Source organism: Cuculus canorus, chromosome 15 (genome assembly GCF_017976375.1).
Source record: "Cuculus canorus isolate bCucCan1 chromosome 15, bCucCan1.pri, whole genome shotgun sequence".
NCBI classification, from domain to species: domain Eukaryota; kingdom Metazoa; phylum Chordata; class Aves; order Cuculiformes; family Cuculidae; genus Cuculus; species Cuculus canorus.
This window is the reverse complement of record NC_071415.1, coordinates 14904247-14922134: the sequence shown is the minus strand read 5'-3', so window position 1 is coordinate 14922134 and position 17888 is coordinate 14904247. Positions and strand designations below refer to the sequence as shown.

Below are 17888 nucleotides of genomic sequence, written 5' to 3'. Positions count from 1 at the left end.
ATCTCTTTTACTCAGTTTAATGTTAGGTTTAACTTTATTCTCCCTTTAGCAGCTACTACTATTAAATGTTTGTATTTTGGTAGCTTACAAAATTCGTGATCTGGGTTGGAACCTTGTATGAGGTGAGTAAAAGATAGTATATGGAGCTGACAAACTAAAGATGGCCTGTGACACTTTAATATAATGTCCTAAAATGGAAACTGATGAAGACAGGAATAAATGTTATTTTATTGGCACCCAGCATACAGGGAATATCAACAACTTGTTTTGCATGGCAGAGCATGTAACTTTGCTGGTTTAGATCCTGTTTTGATTAAGATAGTTCTTTTGCTAAGAAAGAAAAGAATAAGTGATTAAATTCATGGGAGCTTTTTAGCACCACAGTGTGCCAAAAGTAAAGTCTTTGCGAGTTCTGTCCTGTATGCATTCCAGTGTACCTATACGTAGAAATAGTAAGTTATGAATATAAAAACTGTGCTTCAATTGGTGCTACTAAACAGGCATGTAGATCTCCTGCATATATTACAAAAGCACTGAGGTGATATCACAAGCCTTTATTTTAAAGATCTGGGTCTGATTCTCATAGGGTGAACTTAAACTAAACAGGCAGCATCTCTAAGCACTGGAGTTTTTCTTGTTATTATTTTTTAAATGTAAAGTAAAGATGTTAAGTGGTTTTGTATTCCTTGCTTCTCTCCCCTACCAGAAATATTTTATGTAATGTGCCTTTTTACATTGTAAGTAAAGTCTAGCTGAGTGTTTATTGCTCTTAGTAGCCAGGAAACCCAGGGATGATTGAACTGATTGTTTCCCCATAGCATTCTCATGGCAAAAATGGGATGCATACAGAAAATTGTTTACTAGTCTGGAAAAAGGAGAGAGTCTTAGAATATGAACTGCCATATTATGTTGCCTGATAGCATGCAGTGTTGCTGGCTGAATTTCTGGGCTAGCCATCTGTGCATGTTGCTTTATAATAGCTCCTGACTTGTCTGTTGAGAGATTGAGAACATATTTCTAGGACACTTTATGTAGACATTGCTGACTTTTTGGTTTGTTTCTGATTATTAGTAATATATACTTAATATATAAATATTGGAATGAGTCTAACAACTATTATTCCCTTCTGTAGGCAGTTTCTGTGGAGCTTCAGACTCCCAGGAGAGGCTCAAAAAATTGATCGCATGATGGAAGCTTTTGCTTCACGCTATTGCCTTTGTAACCCAGGAGTCTTCCAGTCTACAGGTTAGTCTCCGTAGTTCTTAAGTTGTGTGTGTATATTTGGATCATGCATGTTCTGCTACATCTGATGCAGGAGATGATGGCCATTTTAGAAGTTCACAATAAAATAACATTTGAAATTTCTGAGCACTGAGAAAACACGACTGTCTAATCCTACGCTATTTTCCCCAAGAGGTGCAAGCTTATGGTCAAAGTGCATTTCCAAATATAAAACTTCTGCATTAACATATATCCAAGCCAATTAAAGTACAAAACACACTTTAGAAATGTCACCAAAGATTTTGGCTATGAATTAGAAAACTATGACTCTCAAGGGCTAGATCACCTCATCTGCCAGTTCTAAGGGCTTCACACCTGAACAAATAGACTAGGGTAAGGCTAAAGTAAGTGCCTCTACAATAGCTAGAGAGGAAAATACTTACTGAAAACAAAATGCTAAAGATGCAAATGCATTTTTCCTCTATATAGCAGAGAGATTTCTATCCTACCTTTTCTTACACTGGGTCTTGTACTTGAGTTCTGGGAGAATTTACTACAGTCATAACCACATCGAGAGGAGTGATAAGATCTCCTTTGTAATTTTGTTATATTATTCAGTGTGCTAGCTACCTCATGTATGCCAAGAAATTGAGTCAACGTAATTTTCAGTCTGTTTAAATGCAGTTCAAATACTATTTTGAAGAGACTGTTCTTTCTCTTTGGAAGTACTTTGAGTAGGACTCTCATTGACTAAATATGTTTTAGCATCTACTGATAACAATCCAGGCCAAGTATGTGTGCAGAGAACATTTTGCCCAAGAACACATGGGTGTTTCAAGTCAATATTTATGGGGATAGCAATGATTTCAGACTTAATTTTTTTTTATAGTGTTTAATTTATAGTGTTCAGGATTTTTTGACTACCTGCTTCTCTGTCAGTCAGGATGAGCATTTTACAGGTTTGTGCCACAAGACATAGAAAGATAAATAATTTTTCAAATCTCATTTCAGATACATGCTATGTGCTTTCATTTGCGATCATCATGTTGAATACCAGTCTGCACAACCACAATGTAAGAGATAAACCAACAGTAGAGAGGTTTATTTCTATGAATCGTGGAATTAATGAAGGTGGAGACCTTCCAGAAGAATTACTACGGGTAAGTTAGACTGGGTAAGACAAGGCACTGCTTTGTTTAATAGGAAACTTAGAAGCATGTACAATAGTTCTTAGGCAAATTTATTGAGGGAAAGTAAGAAGAATGTTTGCTAGCACACATGACCATTTCAGAGTTGAAAGAAGTGTTTTCTGATATTCACAGCTGCATTGAGCTAATCCTCCCTATAGTCAATCTTTTATTGAGGAAAGGAGAGTCCAGAGAAAACACTCTGCGTATATCAGTAGTTTGATGATGGCAAAATTCTTGTGGATTTGGCTTGTTATGAAAAAAAAGTAGTATTTCTGGATAAGTCATAGAAAGCTGGAAAAAATTGTAAAAATCATTGTTTTGTTATTGCTTCTCATTTCTTTCCATGTGTCGTGTGCAGCTTCCTCCTGTCCCTTGAGATAGCAGTAAAAATACTTATTTCTCCAAGACAGTGTGATGATCTATACCATTTTCTGAAAACCCAGATTCATTTGACAGAACTTGTATTAAATGAGACCTGAAGCTGAAACCTTTGACAATCTGAAGTTAAAGAAAAAATGTCTTCGCTAGGAGTGCTTGTAAAATCTGTAAAAAGATACGCTTATTTATCAATGAAGTAGTTTACAATCAAACTTGATTAACGTAGTGAACAAAAATTGAGAAAGGATTGTCCAGAATTTTATGGACACTATTTTCTATGCTTTTTATACAAATAGTCTGAGAAGCAGTAAGATGCCCTGTTTGCATTATCTGTTAGATATTTATTAATGAGGTCTTTTTCCTCTTTTTTTTATTCTTCTAGAATTTATATGAAAGTATTAAGAATGAGCCGTTTAAAATTCCAGAGGATGATGGGAATGATCTAACGCATACATTTTTTAATCCAGATAGAGAAGGTTGGCTGCTGAAATTAGGTTAGTTATAAGGGCAGTTCTGCTGCTATATGTTTGTTTGTTGTTAGCGTGTTTGCTGCTTCGGTGTCTACCTGCTTTCTTGTGAAGGTAATAGGATTAACTGTTTAATTTGTATTTGAAAATATGTGAACCAAAATAAGTAACTCCTTAACATTGGAAGGTTGTTACTTCTTATTTTACATATCCAAATTAGAAATGTCATTTCAAACTCTAGAGTTTTATTTCTGATATTTGAGAAATAAACTCTGCGACGAAATGCCGTATGGTATTTACCACATGGTGTGGCTGATAAATAACTAAGTCTCCATAAGGTCATTTCAGAAAACTGATACTTCAGTCCAGTTTTCTGTGTACAAAAAAAATATTTCTCTTCAATTAGTTATTTTTGTATGTCTTTATTTTTCCATATTATTTGTGAGTTTCTCTTGGTTTGGTTTTGGCTATGATTTTTTAATGAGTGGTTTAAATGTGCCTTCTTGTTTTCCTTATGGCCTATGACCTATCACCTTTCTGTTCTGTGACTGGCTGTCTCTGCTTATTCTGCATTAGGAGGTACGTATCTGATTGCTTTCCAGTCCCCTGTTCTTCAGTTGCTCATTCTTTTATTTTCTTCCTCCTTCCTCCTGTTTTTTTTCTTTTTTTTTTTTTTAAATCACATTTATTGTAGCATTTTGCTTTTTCACTCTGTGTCACTAACAGTATCATCAGTGGTGCTCAAAGACTGGCATGTCAGTGTCTAGCTCACATGCGAGTGTCTTCTGCAAAGGAAGAAAGTGTTTACATGTAAAGCAGAAAAATAAAGATGACTATTCAGCGTACTTTGATCGTACATTGAAGAATTTAATAAAGGAAGAATAATTTCTACTGAGAGAAAATAATTTCTTACTCTTGTAATGAGGTTCCAGATTGATTTTCTTACTTGTACATAAGTTAGATTATTGAAAGATTGATTACATTTGAACTATTCATTTATAAAAGCTCTTCTTTTCTATTATTTCTTTAAATAATACATTTGGCTTATTTAACAGAACTTTAAATTGACTCCAAATTTAGAGTTGCAGAAATGTCTGGTAAATTGCAGACTCTTGACTCTGCAAGATGGCCTTATTATGACAGACTTTTAAAGGTGGTGGGATTCGATTTTTCACCTGGGCTTAGGGAATTTTTTCCTATATAAAAGAGACTGAAATCTAGTCTAACACTTGTTCTTTGGCAAAATAAACCTTTTCTATAAAAAACACCAGTGCACACTCAGTCAACAGTTGTTGACCACTTTAATGTATAACTAACTGCTTGTTTAAGTAGAAGGAACTTTGCACTTCAAGAATGGTGACTACAGCGTGAAAAGGGATGTGTGCTGGGGGGCGCACATGGGGTGAGGTGGTGAAAGAAGAGCCTGGTTATAGCCACTCTATTGATTGCACCTGGAAATTAGTGGTCATGCCAGTGCTGGAAGAAAATAGATGTGAAAAGAAAGCATTTGTAATTAATTCACATGCTTTCCAGTGTCTTATTTTGACCTCTGGGCTATAGATTCTATAAAGCTGTCTCTTTCTAAACACAAAAAAAGCAAAGCTCTTGCTTTTTGATGTGTGTTGGCTCAACTGGTACAATTTTAAACATGATTTTGCAGGTTTTCTCCATTTTGTAGAGAAAATGTGTTTTCTGGAGAAGAGGTTGGGTATAAGCACGTGCTGTGTTTATTTATTTCTGTTGGCAGTGCTCTCTCAGACTTAGACTCATACTGAGAATTCAAGCAGAAGTGTGAGTGTGTGTAGAGGTACGACAGCCTCCCATGTGGAAGAAACTGTCAATAAAAGACATAACAGATCCAGTAAAAAACAGAGGAACAAAGAAATTTAAGAAAGAAGGTGACTGAAATTCAGTGAGAGCTGCCAGGTACTTTGGTACAATCCATCTCTGGCTCTGGTGCAGGTGGATAAAACCAACTTGTTATCTATGATGTTGATCAGAGTGCACAGAAAGCCTAATAGTAAAAGCATGTGTGAAATGGAAGGGTGTTGCACGTAACACTCCCACGGCATGAGGGTTGTTTGAATAAGGAAATGAAACGTGTCCAGAAACCTCCAGTGAATCAGCCTGTAAATGCATGAAGTGCTTCCGTGAAAGACTGCGGGTTTTTTCAGCAGACACAGACTGGTACAGACAAACAGATTTTGCTAGTTCAGATGCGGTGACCAGAAAGAAATCTGGCAATTTCTTCCCCTCCCCCCCGACCCCTTCCTCTCTCTTTCTCTCTTTCTTTCTCTCCCTCTCTCTTTCTTCTGCTTTGAGGTTCCTGTTTGCTAGGAGGCTTAAACTGTAGTTTTAGAGTGCCATCTCAGTCCACTTTGTTTGCATTTTTACAGCCTTTTCTGTTAGAAAAACACTTCTTGTGAAATAGGTACAGTTTCCTTCAGTTCTGGATGATTTTAAAAGTTTGGGTATTGTTGAAATGCTAAGGAGACTCTATTCCTGCGAGAGAGTTTATGTGCTGAGTTGCCGTAATACTTAAAAGTTGAACTAGAAACTTTCATATAAAACTGCAGATAAGACTAAGACAGCCCCCAACCCCAAGTATATTGAGACAATATTTTGTGTTTGGTATTTCTTATAGTCAGCTCTTCCCATTTGTCTACTTGTGCCCCTTTTTAGTATTCTAGCTCACCATATTGATTATCCTCTGGACAGGAGGTGGATATCATGTTACTTTAATATATTGTAGAATTCATCTGTCCTAAAGGCCACCCAGCTCTCTAGCCAGACGCTGGATTTTATCAAGCTGGGAGTGTGTGTGAAATGCTGTTTGAGAGTTTGCTGCTCTGAATTGTCCAGGCCCAAGTACCAAACTTGGCAGCAAGATAGCAATTCTGGTTTTATCTGTCTAGACTCAGCTGGTGCCTTTATATGGACATCTTGGTCTAGGTAAAACTGTATTATCATTTGGTTCTACATTGTTTGAAGCATGATGTAATGAAAACAAATGGTATGAGTGAAAAACTGAAAGCTGTTGAGTGCTAGTGAATCCTCACTTAGAGCAGCTTGAGACATCATGAGCTTTTAGATTTTTCTGCATCGTAATTATTAGTGATGTTAGTAACATAAAATTGTCTGCCATCCACTTCAAGGTATTCTCAATAATTGTCTGTGTTCTCTGTCCTAACACTCGAGTTGCAATCGTTTTGTCCAGGGAGGTGTGTCCTTGCCTAAAACAGCTGCTCTTGGCAAATAGCTTGGTTTGCATAATACTCTGTTCTAGTTAGAAGGAAACTGTGACATTATTCCACCAAACTGGAGAGGAAATGATTCAAAGCAGACACGTGATGATGTTAACTTTTTCTGCCAGTCAGACAGTTGCTGAGATCTTGGAGATTGTCCAAAAGCTTTGCATCCAGGCCTGTCCCACCAGGGTGCTTACTCCAGCACATCTGCCCTTGAGAGGACAATGTTTCTCTTCCCTAATCCAGGGTGAGGGAATAACAACTGTTGATCAGGAAACTGGTGCCTTCTGGTACCTGCCAGGCTCTGGTGGTAACTGACGCTCTTCTCAATTGAGGCATTTAATGTTGCAGTCAAGGTAAAATTCTTTTTCATAGAAACCCAAACTTTCATCCAGTCATCTGCAGAACTGTACAGTTCCCAAGTCTGTTCCACCTCGTGGTATCTAAATGAACTGAGAAGGGAAAATGGTCCTTGTTGCGTGCGTGTCTCTTTCCCCTCTAGAACTTTGTATAAACTTGCTGAAGATTTGGATAGAATTTTGTAACTTTAGATAAATTACTGCCTTTAGTCTTAAGGCCTTTTTTAATTTTTAAATTGGCATTCCCTGAGTCATTGCCAATTGTTTTTCCCTCTAGCGTAGATGGTTTCTTTTACCTTGTTCTCTAGTTTGTATGTTGCCCAGAGTTGAAAAAAAATAAAATCTTTTGTTTAATTACACAGGTGAAGGGGGTTTCTGTTCCTCCTTCTGTATATTTTGCCTTGTTGTGGCCTTTTCTTGTAGTTTACTTAGGTTTCCACCTAAGAGATATTTTGCTTCTTTTTTGTTGTTGTTTGAGGTAACCTTGCATTTTAGTTAATCAGATCTTTTGAGAGGCACCTCACTTATGTCTCCGTTTCTGTAAATGTTTATGGATTCATACTCTGATTTTCTTGATCATTTTCTGCTACCTTACAGTTTTTATCTTTAAAAGGCTGGAAGCTGGAATAAGATATGAAGTATGGTACTAAACTCTGTGTTGTTTTGTGATCCTACAGTGACCTCAACTAAGGAAAACAATGTTTTGTTATGATGAATTCTTATCCATTAATCTTGTGTGCAGTATTTATGGGCTGCAAAGCCATATGAACCAGTTTGTTGGATTTTTAGCCCATTGTAAAGGCATATTAAGTGCATGATATGGTGACTCCCATAAACCTGCTGAGTATAGATTAGGTTGCCTTTCAAGCTTTGATAGTTTCTGTGCTGTTGACAGCTGCAACCGAGTCACGGAATGGGGAGACAGAGACTTCTCTGTAAGAAGAGTTCCTTACCCAGCCTAAAAATCCTTCCTTGCTGCCTTTTCCTGGAAGAAAAGAGCCACTCATAGCTTGATGGAGCAGGGTCTGTGTCTGTGACGCCCCAGGAGTGCTGTAACATGGCGAGCTACGGCTGTCATAGGGAGAAGGGAGCAGCAAGAAGGATGTCGCTGCAGATACTCCATCTTCTTTCTGGCTCCAGCCCTGCGCTGGAGCTGGGAAATCTTTCATGACAAAAGCTTCATTTTGTCATGATTACGAAAGGTTTCAGGCTTGAAAAGTCTGGTGTTCCCAGAGTGGGAATATTGTCAGGAAAAGGTTCAGCAAATCCAACTGTCATTTACTGCTTTCACTTCATATTGTTCTAGGAGGTGGGTGTTTTCAGTCTGTTGTTTCTGCCTTAAATTATAAGCAGGCCTTTTAAAACTTGATATGGCCTGATTATTGTTTTGTTGTGTTTTGACATGATAGCACAGTTTATGAGAAATGCCTCTGTTTGGTTTAAGCTGCCTTTGGGACGGTAACCTCTTTGCCTGTTTGTTTCATCCTCTCTCCTCTGGAGTTGTTTTTCTACTGGAAAGACGCAAGCCTGATGTTACCTGTTAGCCTGAAAAATGTGGTGACATTGTTATTCTGTAAAAATGTTAAATTATGTTAATTTGTAACCTGAAAGAGCGGAACATGACTTAAAATTGTGGCAGTGAACATTGGGTTATACAAAACAAGATCCTGTTATGGCGATAGCAGGGGCTGCCCTGCTAGTTGTCTTGACTTGGCTGCTGCTTATTCATTGATCTGGAAGAGAGTCAAGCATAAGTTTGCCAGCTTTCCACGTCTTGCCTGAATCCTTCCTGACAGGTGAACCAGCGCTCAGTCAAGGTGAAAGGAATTTTTCTAGTGACTTATGCCCCAGTTTGAATGCTTCTGTAATGCTTTATTCAAGGATGCGTCACAGTGCTTGTACTAAAATGCCACCAGTTCTTCCCTCACTGTCTCCCGTTCACTCAGCCATTCATTCTGTCACAGCTTCTGCATCGTGCACTATTTTGCCTTATTTCACCGCACCTGCTTGCAGATTCAATTCTCCTTAAGATGTGTGTGCGTGTGGTGGAAACGTGAAATTTTTTGAGTACATTGAACATTGCAGTGTGTTAGCACTGGGTTGTCGTAGAGGTCATGAGACCGAGCAAAAGGAACGACATACAACATATTTGGTCTGCAATGCAAAAACGTAGTAGGCTGGTATCAAGATATCTCATGATATTCCTAGAACTGTTCTTTAACTTAACAAGATTTGGATTTCTGTATTAAACAAGAACCTATCTGAAGTAGAACAAAAAGATTAAAAAGTGATGCTTGTGTCTTGATTTAGTTACATGACTTGGGTTAAGTTGGGGGCCTTGTGTCTCTTAATGGTACTGTTTTATGCACGGGTGATCAATGGCAAGATCAACTGTTTTGAGATGTTGGGTTGAGGAGACTGTATCTCTGTTGAATGGATGATGCACAGTTGGTGACAAAATCCTGAAGTCGGCTAACTGTGGTGGAACTAAGCCTAATAATATGGAAATGATTTTATCTGCAATTGGTTTTTGGAAAACAATTGTAGATAAACTGGAAATGAGTTTTTAAATAATGTAGTTGTGGAATGCTAGGCATGTTCTGAAGTAGCCAATGGCAGAAAACCAGCCGAAAAGGCCAAGGCAATAATGTGTGTGTTCTAAAAGGAACAGTGTGACATTAGCAGGTGTAAGATAAGAGAAGCTCTGTGGTTGCAGTTGTCTAAATCATTAATGCAGGAAAAATTGGCGTTTTTAGAGCAGTAGCTGTTTCTTCTGTCAAGGATAGTCAATGGTATATTAACCCATAAAGGGGATACGTTTAAAAGACTAAATGATGAAAAGTGATAGGGGTACATGTTGGCTTAGCATTTGTTCCTATGGATGACACATCATATTTGTTCTGCTAATAATGTTTATAAGTGTCTTATGCACTTGGTGTTAACTCTGAAAGTAGAGATTGGTTCTTAATCGCATGTATGCTCACAAGTGCAGTGAAAGGAAGGTGATAAAGTGTCCTTAATTTTATTGATGGGACCCTTTCCTTGTGCAAGACAGGCTGTGGTCCTGGTGCTAGAACCCAGTTACTGGTTTTGCTGGCGATTGGCCTCCCTTTGCCGTAGCAGCATGGGCTGCGTTTCTGAGGGCTGTGTAGTATTAATATTTTTGATGCGGTAAACAACTGCCATGGCAGAGACAGGGGAAGCAGGCCTGACTGCCATGCTGGTTCATTCATTCTCGGAGAGAGGCAACATTTACAGCTTTAGAGCATGCAGGTTTTGTGGCTGGTCAGCAACACCATAGTTAATGCTGTCTCGGGAGTTTGATCTTAGTACAGGACTTATAGTACCATGGTTCTTTAGCCTTAGCTCATCTGTGCCTGATCCATTCATGATTAAGTAATTAAGCCATATTTTTAAAAACAAGCAAAACTAAATCCGTTGTTGAAGCCGTGACAGCAACACATATTTAATTCAGCTGTACCTTTTGATTGTAGGGGGAAGAGTGAAAACATGGAAACGGAGATGGTTTATTCTGACCGATAACTGCCTGTATTACTTTGAATACACAACAGTGAGTATACGTTACAGTGAAGTTCATCATTGATCAAGATACTTAAGTGGCTAATAATGTTTTCCTAATGTTTTAGGACAAAGAGCCTAGAGGAATTATTCCATTAGAAAATCTTAGTATAAGAGAAGTTGAAGACCCTAGGAAACCAGTAAGATATTTTCATAATATTTTTTTTTAAATGAAGATAAGTGAACTGTATTGAACTTAGCTGCAGTGTTAACTGAGGAGGTTTGTCAGTTTTGGGTTTTTTTTAATTTATTTCTTTGTTTTTACCCTCCAGAACTGCTTTGAGCTTTATAACCCCAGTCATAAAGGTCAAGTAATTAAAGCGTGTAAAACAGAAGCTGATGGTCGAGTGGTGGAAGGCAACCATGTAGTGTACAGAATATCTGCTCCCACCCCAGAAGAAAAGGAAGAGTGGATTAAATCTATCAAGTGAGTTTCAAGTCTTAAATGTCTTTCAGAAATGAGGTGTAAGCTCTCAGCGGGGTAAGATACTAAGAGAATTTGTATTGTAACTCATGTGAAGAATTCTGATGTGGCAATGTCCTATAGGATTAATGATAAGCTATGTGGGATTGACAGATCAAGATGCAAGTCTGGGCCTAATGAAATAGTGCTGCTAATTCCAATAAGGAGAATGGGTTTGTTTGGGTTTTATTTAAAGCAAATGTTAAAGCCTTGTGTGTGAATCATCTTTAACCCTAAATGTGTTAGATTGGTACTTCACAGTAAACAGTAAACTTCAGTGACAGGTGTCTTAATCATGTTCACAGTGCAGCTTTAAACTTTGACAGGTTGACTTTATCTTGTCAGGCTTATAAAACAGACCCATACTTAAAGATGGAAGTAATGGTCAGGATGAAGGTATGAGCTCTTAACAAATCAAAACTGAATAATGTGTTTTTGTGGAGAAATATTTGCGATGCTTACAAGTCAACCATCCATTATCTTACTAAGAGCATGGAATCATCCATAGGGAAGAGAAAACAAAATAGTTTTAGTTTTCGAAACCAGACATTTGTTAACCAAACTGATGATTCTTTTTTTTTCTCTTCTAGAGCAAGTATCAGCAGGGATCCCTTTTATGACATGCTGGCAACAAGGAAACGAAGAATTGCGAATAAGAAATAGAACATGTTCAGCAACTTGTATACCTGCATCAAGCTATACATGAGAATAGAGTGGAGTGATAATGTAAAACTAAATGAAGACAATAACTGTAAATTTTATATATGTATACACTTTACTAGGAGGTAAAACTTGGCAAAACCTTTCAGGGAGTAACAGTTATTGGCATATAATTTGAAGGAAGCTTCAAATCCCAGTGGATGTTTATATTGGACCTTAATTCAACTGAAAACATGGAAGCCTTGTTTTCACTTATTAGTGTTAACTCCAGTTTACTTGGGGGGGGGGGGGAAGGAATTTGAGCTAATAGTAAAATGTCCTCTACCTGTTATTTGAGCACACTTCCCCTAAAAGGAGGAGTGATTATAAGACTTTCATTTCTCACTAAAATGCAGCACCAAAAGTGGGTACAGTGCGATCTAGCCTTTAGGGTTTTTTTTATAAGCAGAAAACCCACAATCTCAATATAATCTTCAAGTCTTGTGTGTTTCGCAGTGGATGAACAGCTGAGTGAAGCTTTCATTTAAGATTTGCTTTCCTGTCTTTATGGAAATAGCTTTTCTTCTTCCTCAGAGATGCAGCTCTGTTCTAGACTGACAGCTACGTAGTTAACTAGTTGTGCCAAAAGGTTTGGTTGGTATGCACTGAAATAGAGGCAGGTCCCAACAGCAAAGGTTTGAGTCTGTCGACATGACACTAACTACAGATGCGGTTTGATATTTGCCAGTAAGCTAAAACTCATTCCCGTCTGCTCATACACTTACAATAAGCAGTAAGATTTAATGACTGGTTTAATCTGCTTTTTTATGTAGTAAAATCTTTTTTATGTTTCAGATATGTTCTAGTTTAATTGACACTAAGTAAGTTATTACTAAAAGAGTAAGATGACAGGGTTTGCACAAGTTGAGGCTTTGCGTGTGAAAACACCTCCAAACAATTTCACGTTTCCTGTTTGTAAAGGGAAAAAACAGGAAGGTGAAATCTTGCTGTAAGGTACAGCCCTGGATAGTTAACGCTATCAGGATTTCTGTTGCTTAATAACAAACTTTGGACATACAGAAAAGTTCAGTATTTTTATTCCATTCTTCAAGGCGTTTTTTCAGATCTGTGCTTCAGCAGTTGAAATTGAGGAAATGATTAAACATCCTTATTTTAACTTAACGTCTTACATCTTAGTGAACCCCCCCCACAAGCACGTGTCTCCTTTATTTTATAGTTTATGGAAGATCTCGCTGTGGTTGTACTTATCGTCATGGAACTTTCAGGAACATGTCAGCTGCTATGGCAAATGTTACCACAGTGCTTTTCTTAAAGTAAAGCCCCTAATTCCAAAAGGGGAGCAAAAAAGTTGTTTATTTGGACCCTACTTCTTCTGTCAGTACTCAGTTTTTCCCAAACTTGTTAAACCTGAGCCATGCCTACAGTGCCAATGAATGCTTAGGAGACCAAATATTTTGTCAAAGCAGCTTTGCTTGTTGGAGTTTCAGAAGCATCTCTGGATATGTTCTAGGGAACTGCACTGCACTGGCAAAACCACAGACTTAGGAAGTTCATCTGTTTCAAATCTCCTTTTAACTGGAAGGGAGAGTCTGTTTCATTGTTCCTGTCTTGCTAATTTGCCTTCTTTTGCATGCGGTGTCAGCATGTGAATGTTTTGCTTTAGTGCATGTTTGCCAAAAAGACAGAGAGGAAAAGAACCAAGTAAATTTTTCTATACCTTAGAGTTTTCCCAGAGTGTGTGGCATCGCAGTCTACTTGGATGAATGTTCAAATCTAAGTAAAACTCAACCAAAGGAGGTACAATCCTAGAACAAGTATCAGTGTGGGGACATCTTTGCTTCATGGAACACATTTAAACTCTTCATAGAAATTAATTACATTGCATGTCCTGTGTTTGCAAAGCAGCATGGTTAGAGATACGCTGACATCACTTGGTTTGAGTCATCTGTTCCGCAACTTGAAATTCTGTTTTCAAGCAATGTATACATCAGTCTTAGCTTTGGACAAGTAGGTTTGCAGTGGAACTAGTGATAAGCCAAAATCAGTGGTACTAATGAGTATAAAGGTGAAAAGCAGAAAATAAAGTATTTCTGGAGAAATGTGAGCTCACAGAAGCATTAATAAGCCCTGAAGCACTTTTTGCATCAGTTCTTATTTTCTGAAATATCACCTTCAAGAAAATCTATTTATTTAACCAGGTGAGGATGTCTGCCTATAGCATGAAGGAAATGCCTTGAGAGTTCATTTGTTGTATTTAGTTTGAAGTTCTTACATCGGGCAGAAATAATTATTTAGAGTAACATGTAACCGAGGATATTATAGGACAAAATATATTATTTCTTAGCATTAAAATGCAACATCTTAAGCAGCTGTTTGTGGTGCTTGATATATCTATTTAATTCACCAAAGCTAATGGAATAGCATTCTTGTGTGTGATAATATTTGATTTCCAATGTTCTTTGTAACAGTATTAACAGGGAGTGAAACTGGCCCAAAATTTCCACTGGCCACGAGGCCAGTAAAACAAAGTGGCTTGTGAAAATTTTGGCCAAATCAGGTACTGTCCATGAGGGTGAAGAAAAATCTCTCAACCTTTTCCTTCTTTATTTGGCCTCAAGTACAGGGCTTGCTGCTTAAGAGTAGCTGCTCAGTGGCCTAAGGCAATATCTGTTACAGTTTGGCCATGCTGAGGAAAGTCCTCTGGGGACAACAGACGTCTCCCTTCCTGTTGCACTGAAACTTGTGTAATTCTCCATCTCTTTCTTTTTAACATTGCCCTTTACAACTCCAGGGACCAGCAAGAGCCGCTCCTGCTCCTGCCGCGCGCACGGCTTCGCTCAGTGCCTGAACCGTTTGGCCACTAACATCAGCCACGTTGCCAGTGCAATCCAGGGAGAGAACTGTGTATATAACTCTTAAGCTCAGCTGGACTGACTTAAAATTTTGCAATATTCTAACAAAATAAGCTGTACGCCACTTAACATTTTGAACTGTTTTAAACTGGTACAAAACTGAACCTTTGTAAACTGAGCAGCATTTATAATGCTTCATATATAAACCCAGTGCATATTTTTACGATTTATTACATATCTGTGTAGATATGCTTGCTGGAAAAGCTAGGTCTGTTGTAGACCAAATGCTACAAATTAAGACTTGTGGCTTCCCAGTTTCATTTCTATATTTTCTTGGAAAATGTTTCTAGCTAGAGTTTAAATATAAAATGTAAATACTGTACAGATATGTATTGATATAGGTATTACTTCATGTACACAAGTGATTTGCATGACAAATACTCGGTATCAATCATTGTTAAAAATGTGACGTTCTGTGTAAATCCACTGCAATATTAATGTTTTCATTTATCACGTTACTTAAGTCTGGAGGTTTTCTCAAAAATAAAGTGTCAAACTACACTGTTCTATAGCTCCTCATTTACCAAGAATACATGGGAGGTAATTGCTGCTATTCTTTATAGAGATTAAGGTTTGATTTTACAGTATGTGTTACAACTGCTCTTGTAAGGCAAAGGTCTGTTTTCCCTCCCTTTAGGCACACTCCATTCAAATGATCAAGTTTAAATTTTCAGAGAGAAGATCTTTCGACTGCATGTTAAATAACTCCATTTTAACTTTAAATAAAATCCATTTTAACTGTGCTGTATTTATATATTTTAGGACAAAGCTACCTGCTCTAATCACAAATGGCAGACCTTGGGTAAACTGCGCGGAGTTGAAGATTTGCCTAAGCAGCATCCTTATTTTACTAACAATCTTGTGGTGAGGGACTCCGGAGCACAGGTAGTTTTTCGTTTCATCAATCCTCTAAAGGGATTGGGTTTGAAAGGGCCAGGCGAGTCCAGCAGATCAGTAAAGGGCTGTGGGACCAGGGCTGCGGCTGCTTAGACCGTGGAGAAACCCAGGCTGCTGGGGTCTGTCTGTGGGAGAAGGGGAAGAACATCCTTGGTCACAGGCTTGACCAGGCTGGGCAAGAGGCCTTTAAACTAAAGTTGCTGAGGGATGGGAACCTCAGTCCATCCCACTCCTACCAGTTTGATCCCAGAGCCTGTAGAAGGATCACGGGACAGCAGGGGAGCATCTGAAGAGCAGCACAAAGGATCTCCAGCCAGTCAGCTTCATCACAGACCGGCTGAAGTGCCTGTGTGTAAACGCGACTAGCACAGGGAATAAACAAGAGGAGTTATAGACGTGCACATACACCTGCCGGGCTGTGATCTCACTGGCATCACAGAGACATCTTCCACTGGATCAGGTTGTTCAAAGCCTCATCCAATCTGGCCTTGAACACCTCCAAGAACGAGGCCATCTGTGATTTCTCTGGGCAACTTCTGCCAAGGCCTCATCGCCCTCACAGTAAAAAATTCCTTCCTAATAGTGATTCTAAATCTACCCTCTTTGAGCTTAGTAATAGGTGCATCAGTTTGATAGAATTTAATAATAAAAATAATCATAGTATGAATTTGTAACAAGGCATTTAGAGACAACAGAGACTCAAGTGAAAAATTAGTAAAAAAAATTCATAAAAACATATGGAAGACCATGGGTTTGATAGTCAGCATACGTAATGTCGGCTTTGATGGTCAATACTGGTAATGTTTGGTTTAGTGAAATACCAGAATTCTCAAGACTTAAAAAAATTGCTTTTCACAGCCCAGGTGTTGCAAGCAGCAGTACTGAAGTGGATTTGTCAGTGAACATCTTTCGCCTGCACAGCCGAATCATTGCGATGCCCCTGACTTGCCAGATAGTCACTTGTGGCTGGTTTAGGAAAGAGCAAATTGGCCGTCTGCTGGCTGGAGAATTCGCCAAAGCCAAATGAGCATTGCAGCAGATGCATTTTCTTCTGTTTGATACCTGATTTATCAGCTAGGACAGAGACACTTTCAGTGCAATAAGGATTATTTAGAGGTTAGTATCATAAACAGTCTGTCTTTATCGACAATAGTATTTGAAGGCCTTAGTTCACTTCTCTTCCTTCAATTTTCCTTGTTAAAGAGACAAATGCTATATTAAATTTTACAAGAAGAACGTGTGAACACTCAGCTTTCCTGCCATACTGCATTTTCAGAATAAAATTGTAGATGCAGCAAACTTAAGCCCTCAAACTGAAGGACAATAGTTCCTGGTTTGCACACAAAGCATTATCAGTGGCCTGTGTGGAATATATGGAATGAAAAAACAGTTGTAACCTCATCAAGAACGGTGTGCAGATGTGATTTGAACCACATAGTCCAGATCTGGTGTTCTAACACAATTCAGCAATATCTTCACTTGACCAGCCTCATGACGTGATCCCCAGCCAGGTTATGCTATAGAAATAACTTGGAAACAATGGAAAAAAGGCAGACAGGAGAAACACCCAGAAAAGAATTTTTCTTCATAAGGAACAAAATCTTTGCCATTTTGAAATCCATCCTGATTAATCCCCTCGTCAGGATGTATATTGGCAAAGGATGTGTTTGTATAAAATCCTGTTGAGATTTCATATTTGCAGATAAGATTAACTTTGCTACAACTATATGATGTGGCTTTAATTATTCCACCCCCATTATGTCTCAGCAATTGCTACAATCGAACTACACCTTGTGCCAGTGTTTATTGCCAGACACTACTGGAATGAATCTACATTAGTGAGGAAATTTTTACAACAGGATGATTTGTTCCCATTTTTGGAATACGTACAGAACAGTGGACAAAAAATCTTTGGTTACTGTCCACCACAGTACAGAGGAAATGCTCCACATACTCGAAAAACTGAAAAAGGATAGAAGATGTCTTTGGTGGGGACCTCTTTGTGGATTGTCACTCGGGCAACTGGGATTTGTAACTACATCCTATAATAGTTTTATTAGTTCTAGCTTTTTTATACCTATTACTGATAATCATCTTAGATATGAAGTAATGGAAAATGATCGTGTCTTGACAGACTGTGAACTCTGCTTAGAATATCAGACAAAGGTTGATCTGTTGAGGGGTTTGGATCATTCTGATGCGAGATGCAGTTGGCCCAGCCTTTCGGAGCTGGTTGCTCAGCCATGGGGACGGGCTGGGCGCTCCCGCGGGCTCGCTTGGTGTTGGCTGCATTTGTGGGGCCCTGGCTGTGGGCTTTTCATCTGCATGATGAACTTGTGCTGAGGTGCTGTTGGGTTGCACAGAGTGGGGCCCCAGAGCCAGTTTGGGCCAGGGGAGGGGGGTCACATCCCTTGGGAATGGCAGGGAGGCCGCCTGCCTGGAGCGAGTAGACCCCAGCCCCTGAAATACCATCGGACCAACTGTCACGTGGACAGTACGTGAAGAGCACATGGG

The 17888-nt window shown here is 38.7% G+C and overlaps 1 protein-coding gene across 1 annotated transcript in view; it reads left to right on the top strand.

Moving 5' to 3' along the window:
- The window catches only part of CYTH3 (cytohesin 3), a 52115-nt gene extending 36964 nt beyond the window's left edge, over nt 1-15151 (top strand). The window contains exons 7-13 of the mRNA XM_054080459.1: nt 1133-1245; nt 2233-2381; nt 3172-3283; nt 10358-10434; nt 10511-10582; nt 10715-10869; nt 11496-15151. Coding sequence (XP_053936434.1) covers nt 1133-1245; nt 2233-2381; nt 3172-3283; nt 10358-10434; nt 10511-10582; nt 10715-10869; nt 11496-11568 — 751 coding nt within the window. The 3' untranslated portion in view covers nt 11569-15151. The remainder of the gene's footprint in view (nt 1-1132; nt 1246-2232; nt 2382-3171; nt 3284-10357; nt 10435-10510; nt 10583-10714; nt 10870-11495) is intronic.
- The last annotated feature ends 2737 nt before the right edge of the window (nt 15152-17888 follow it).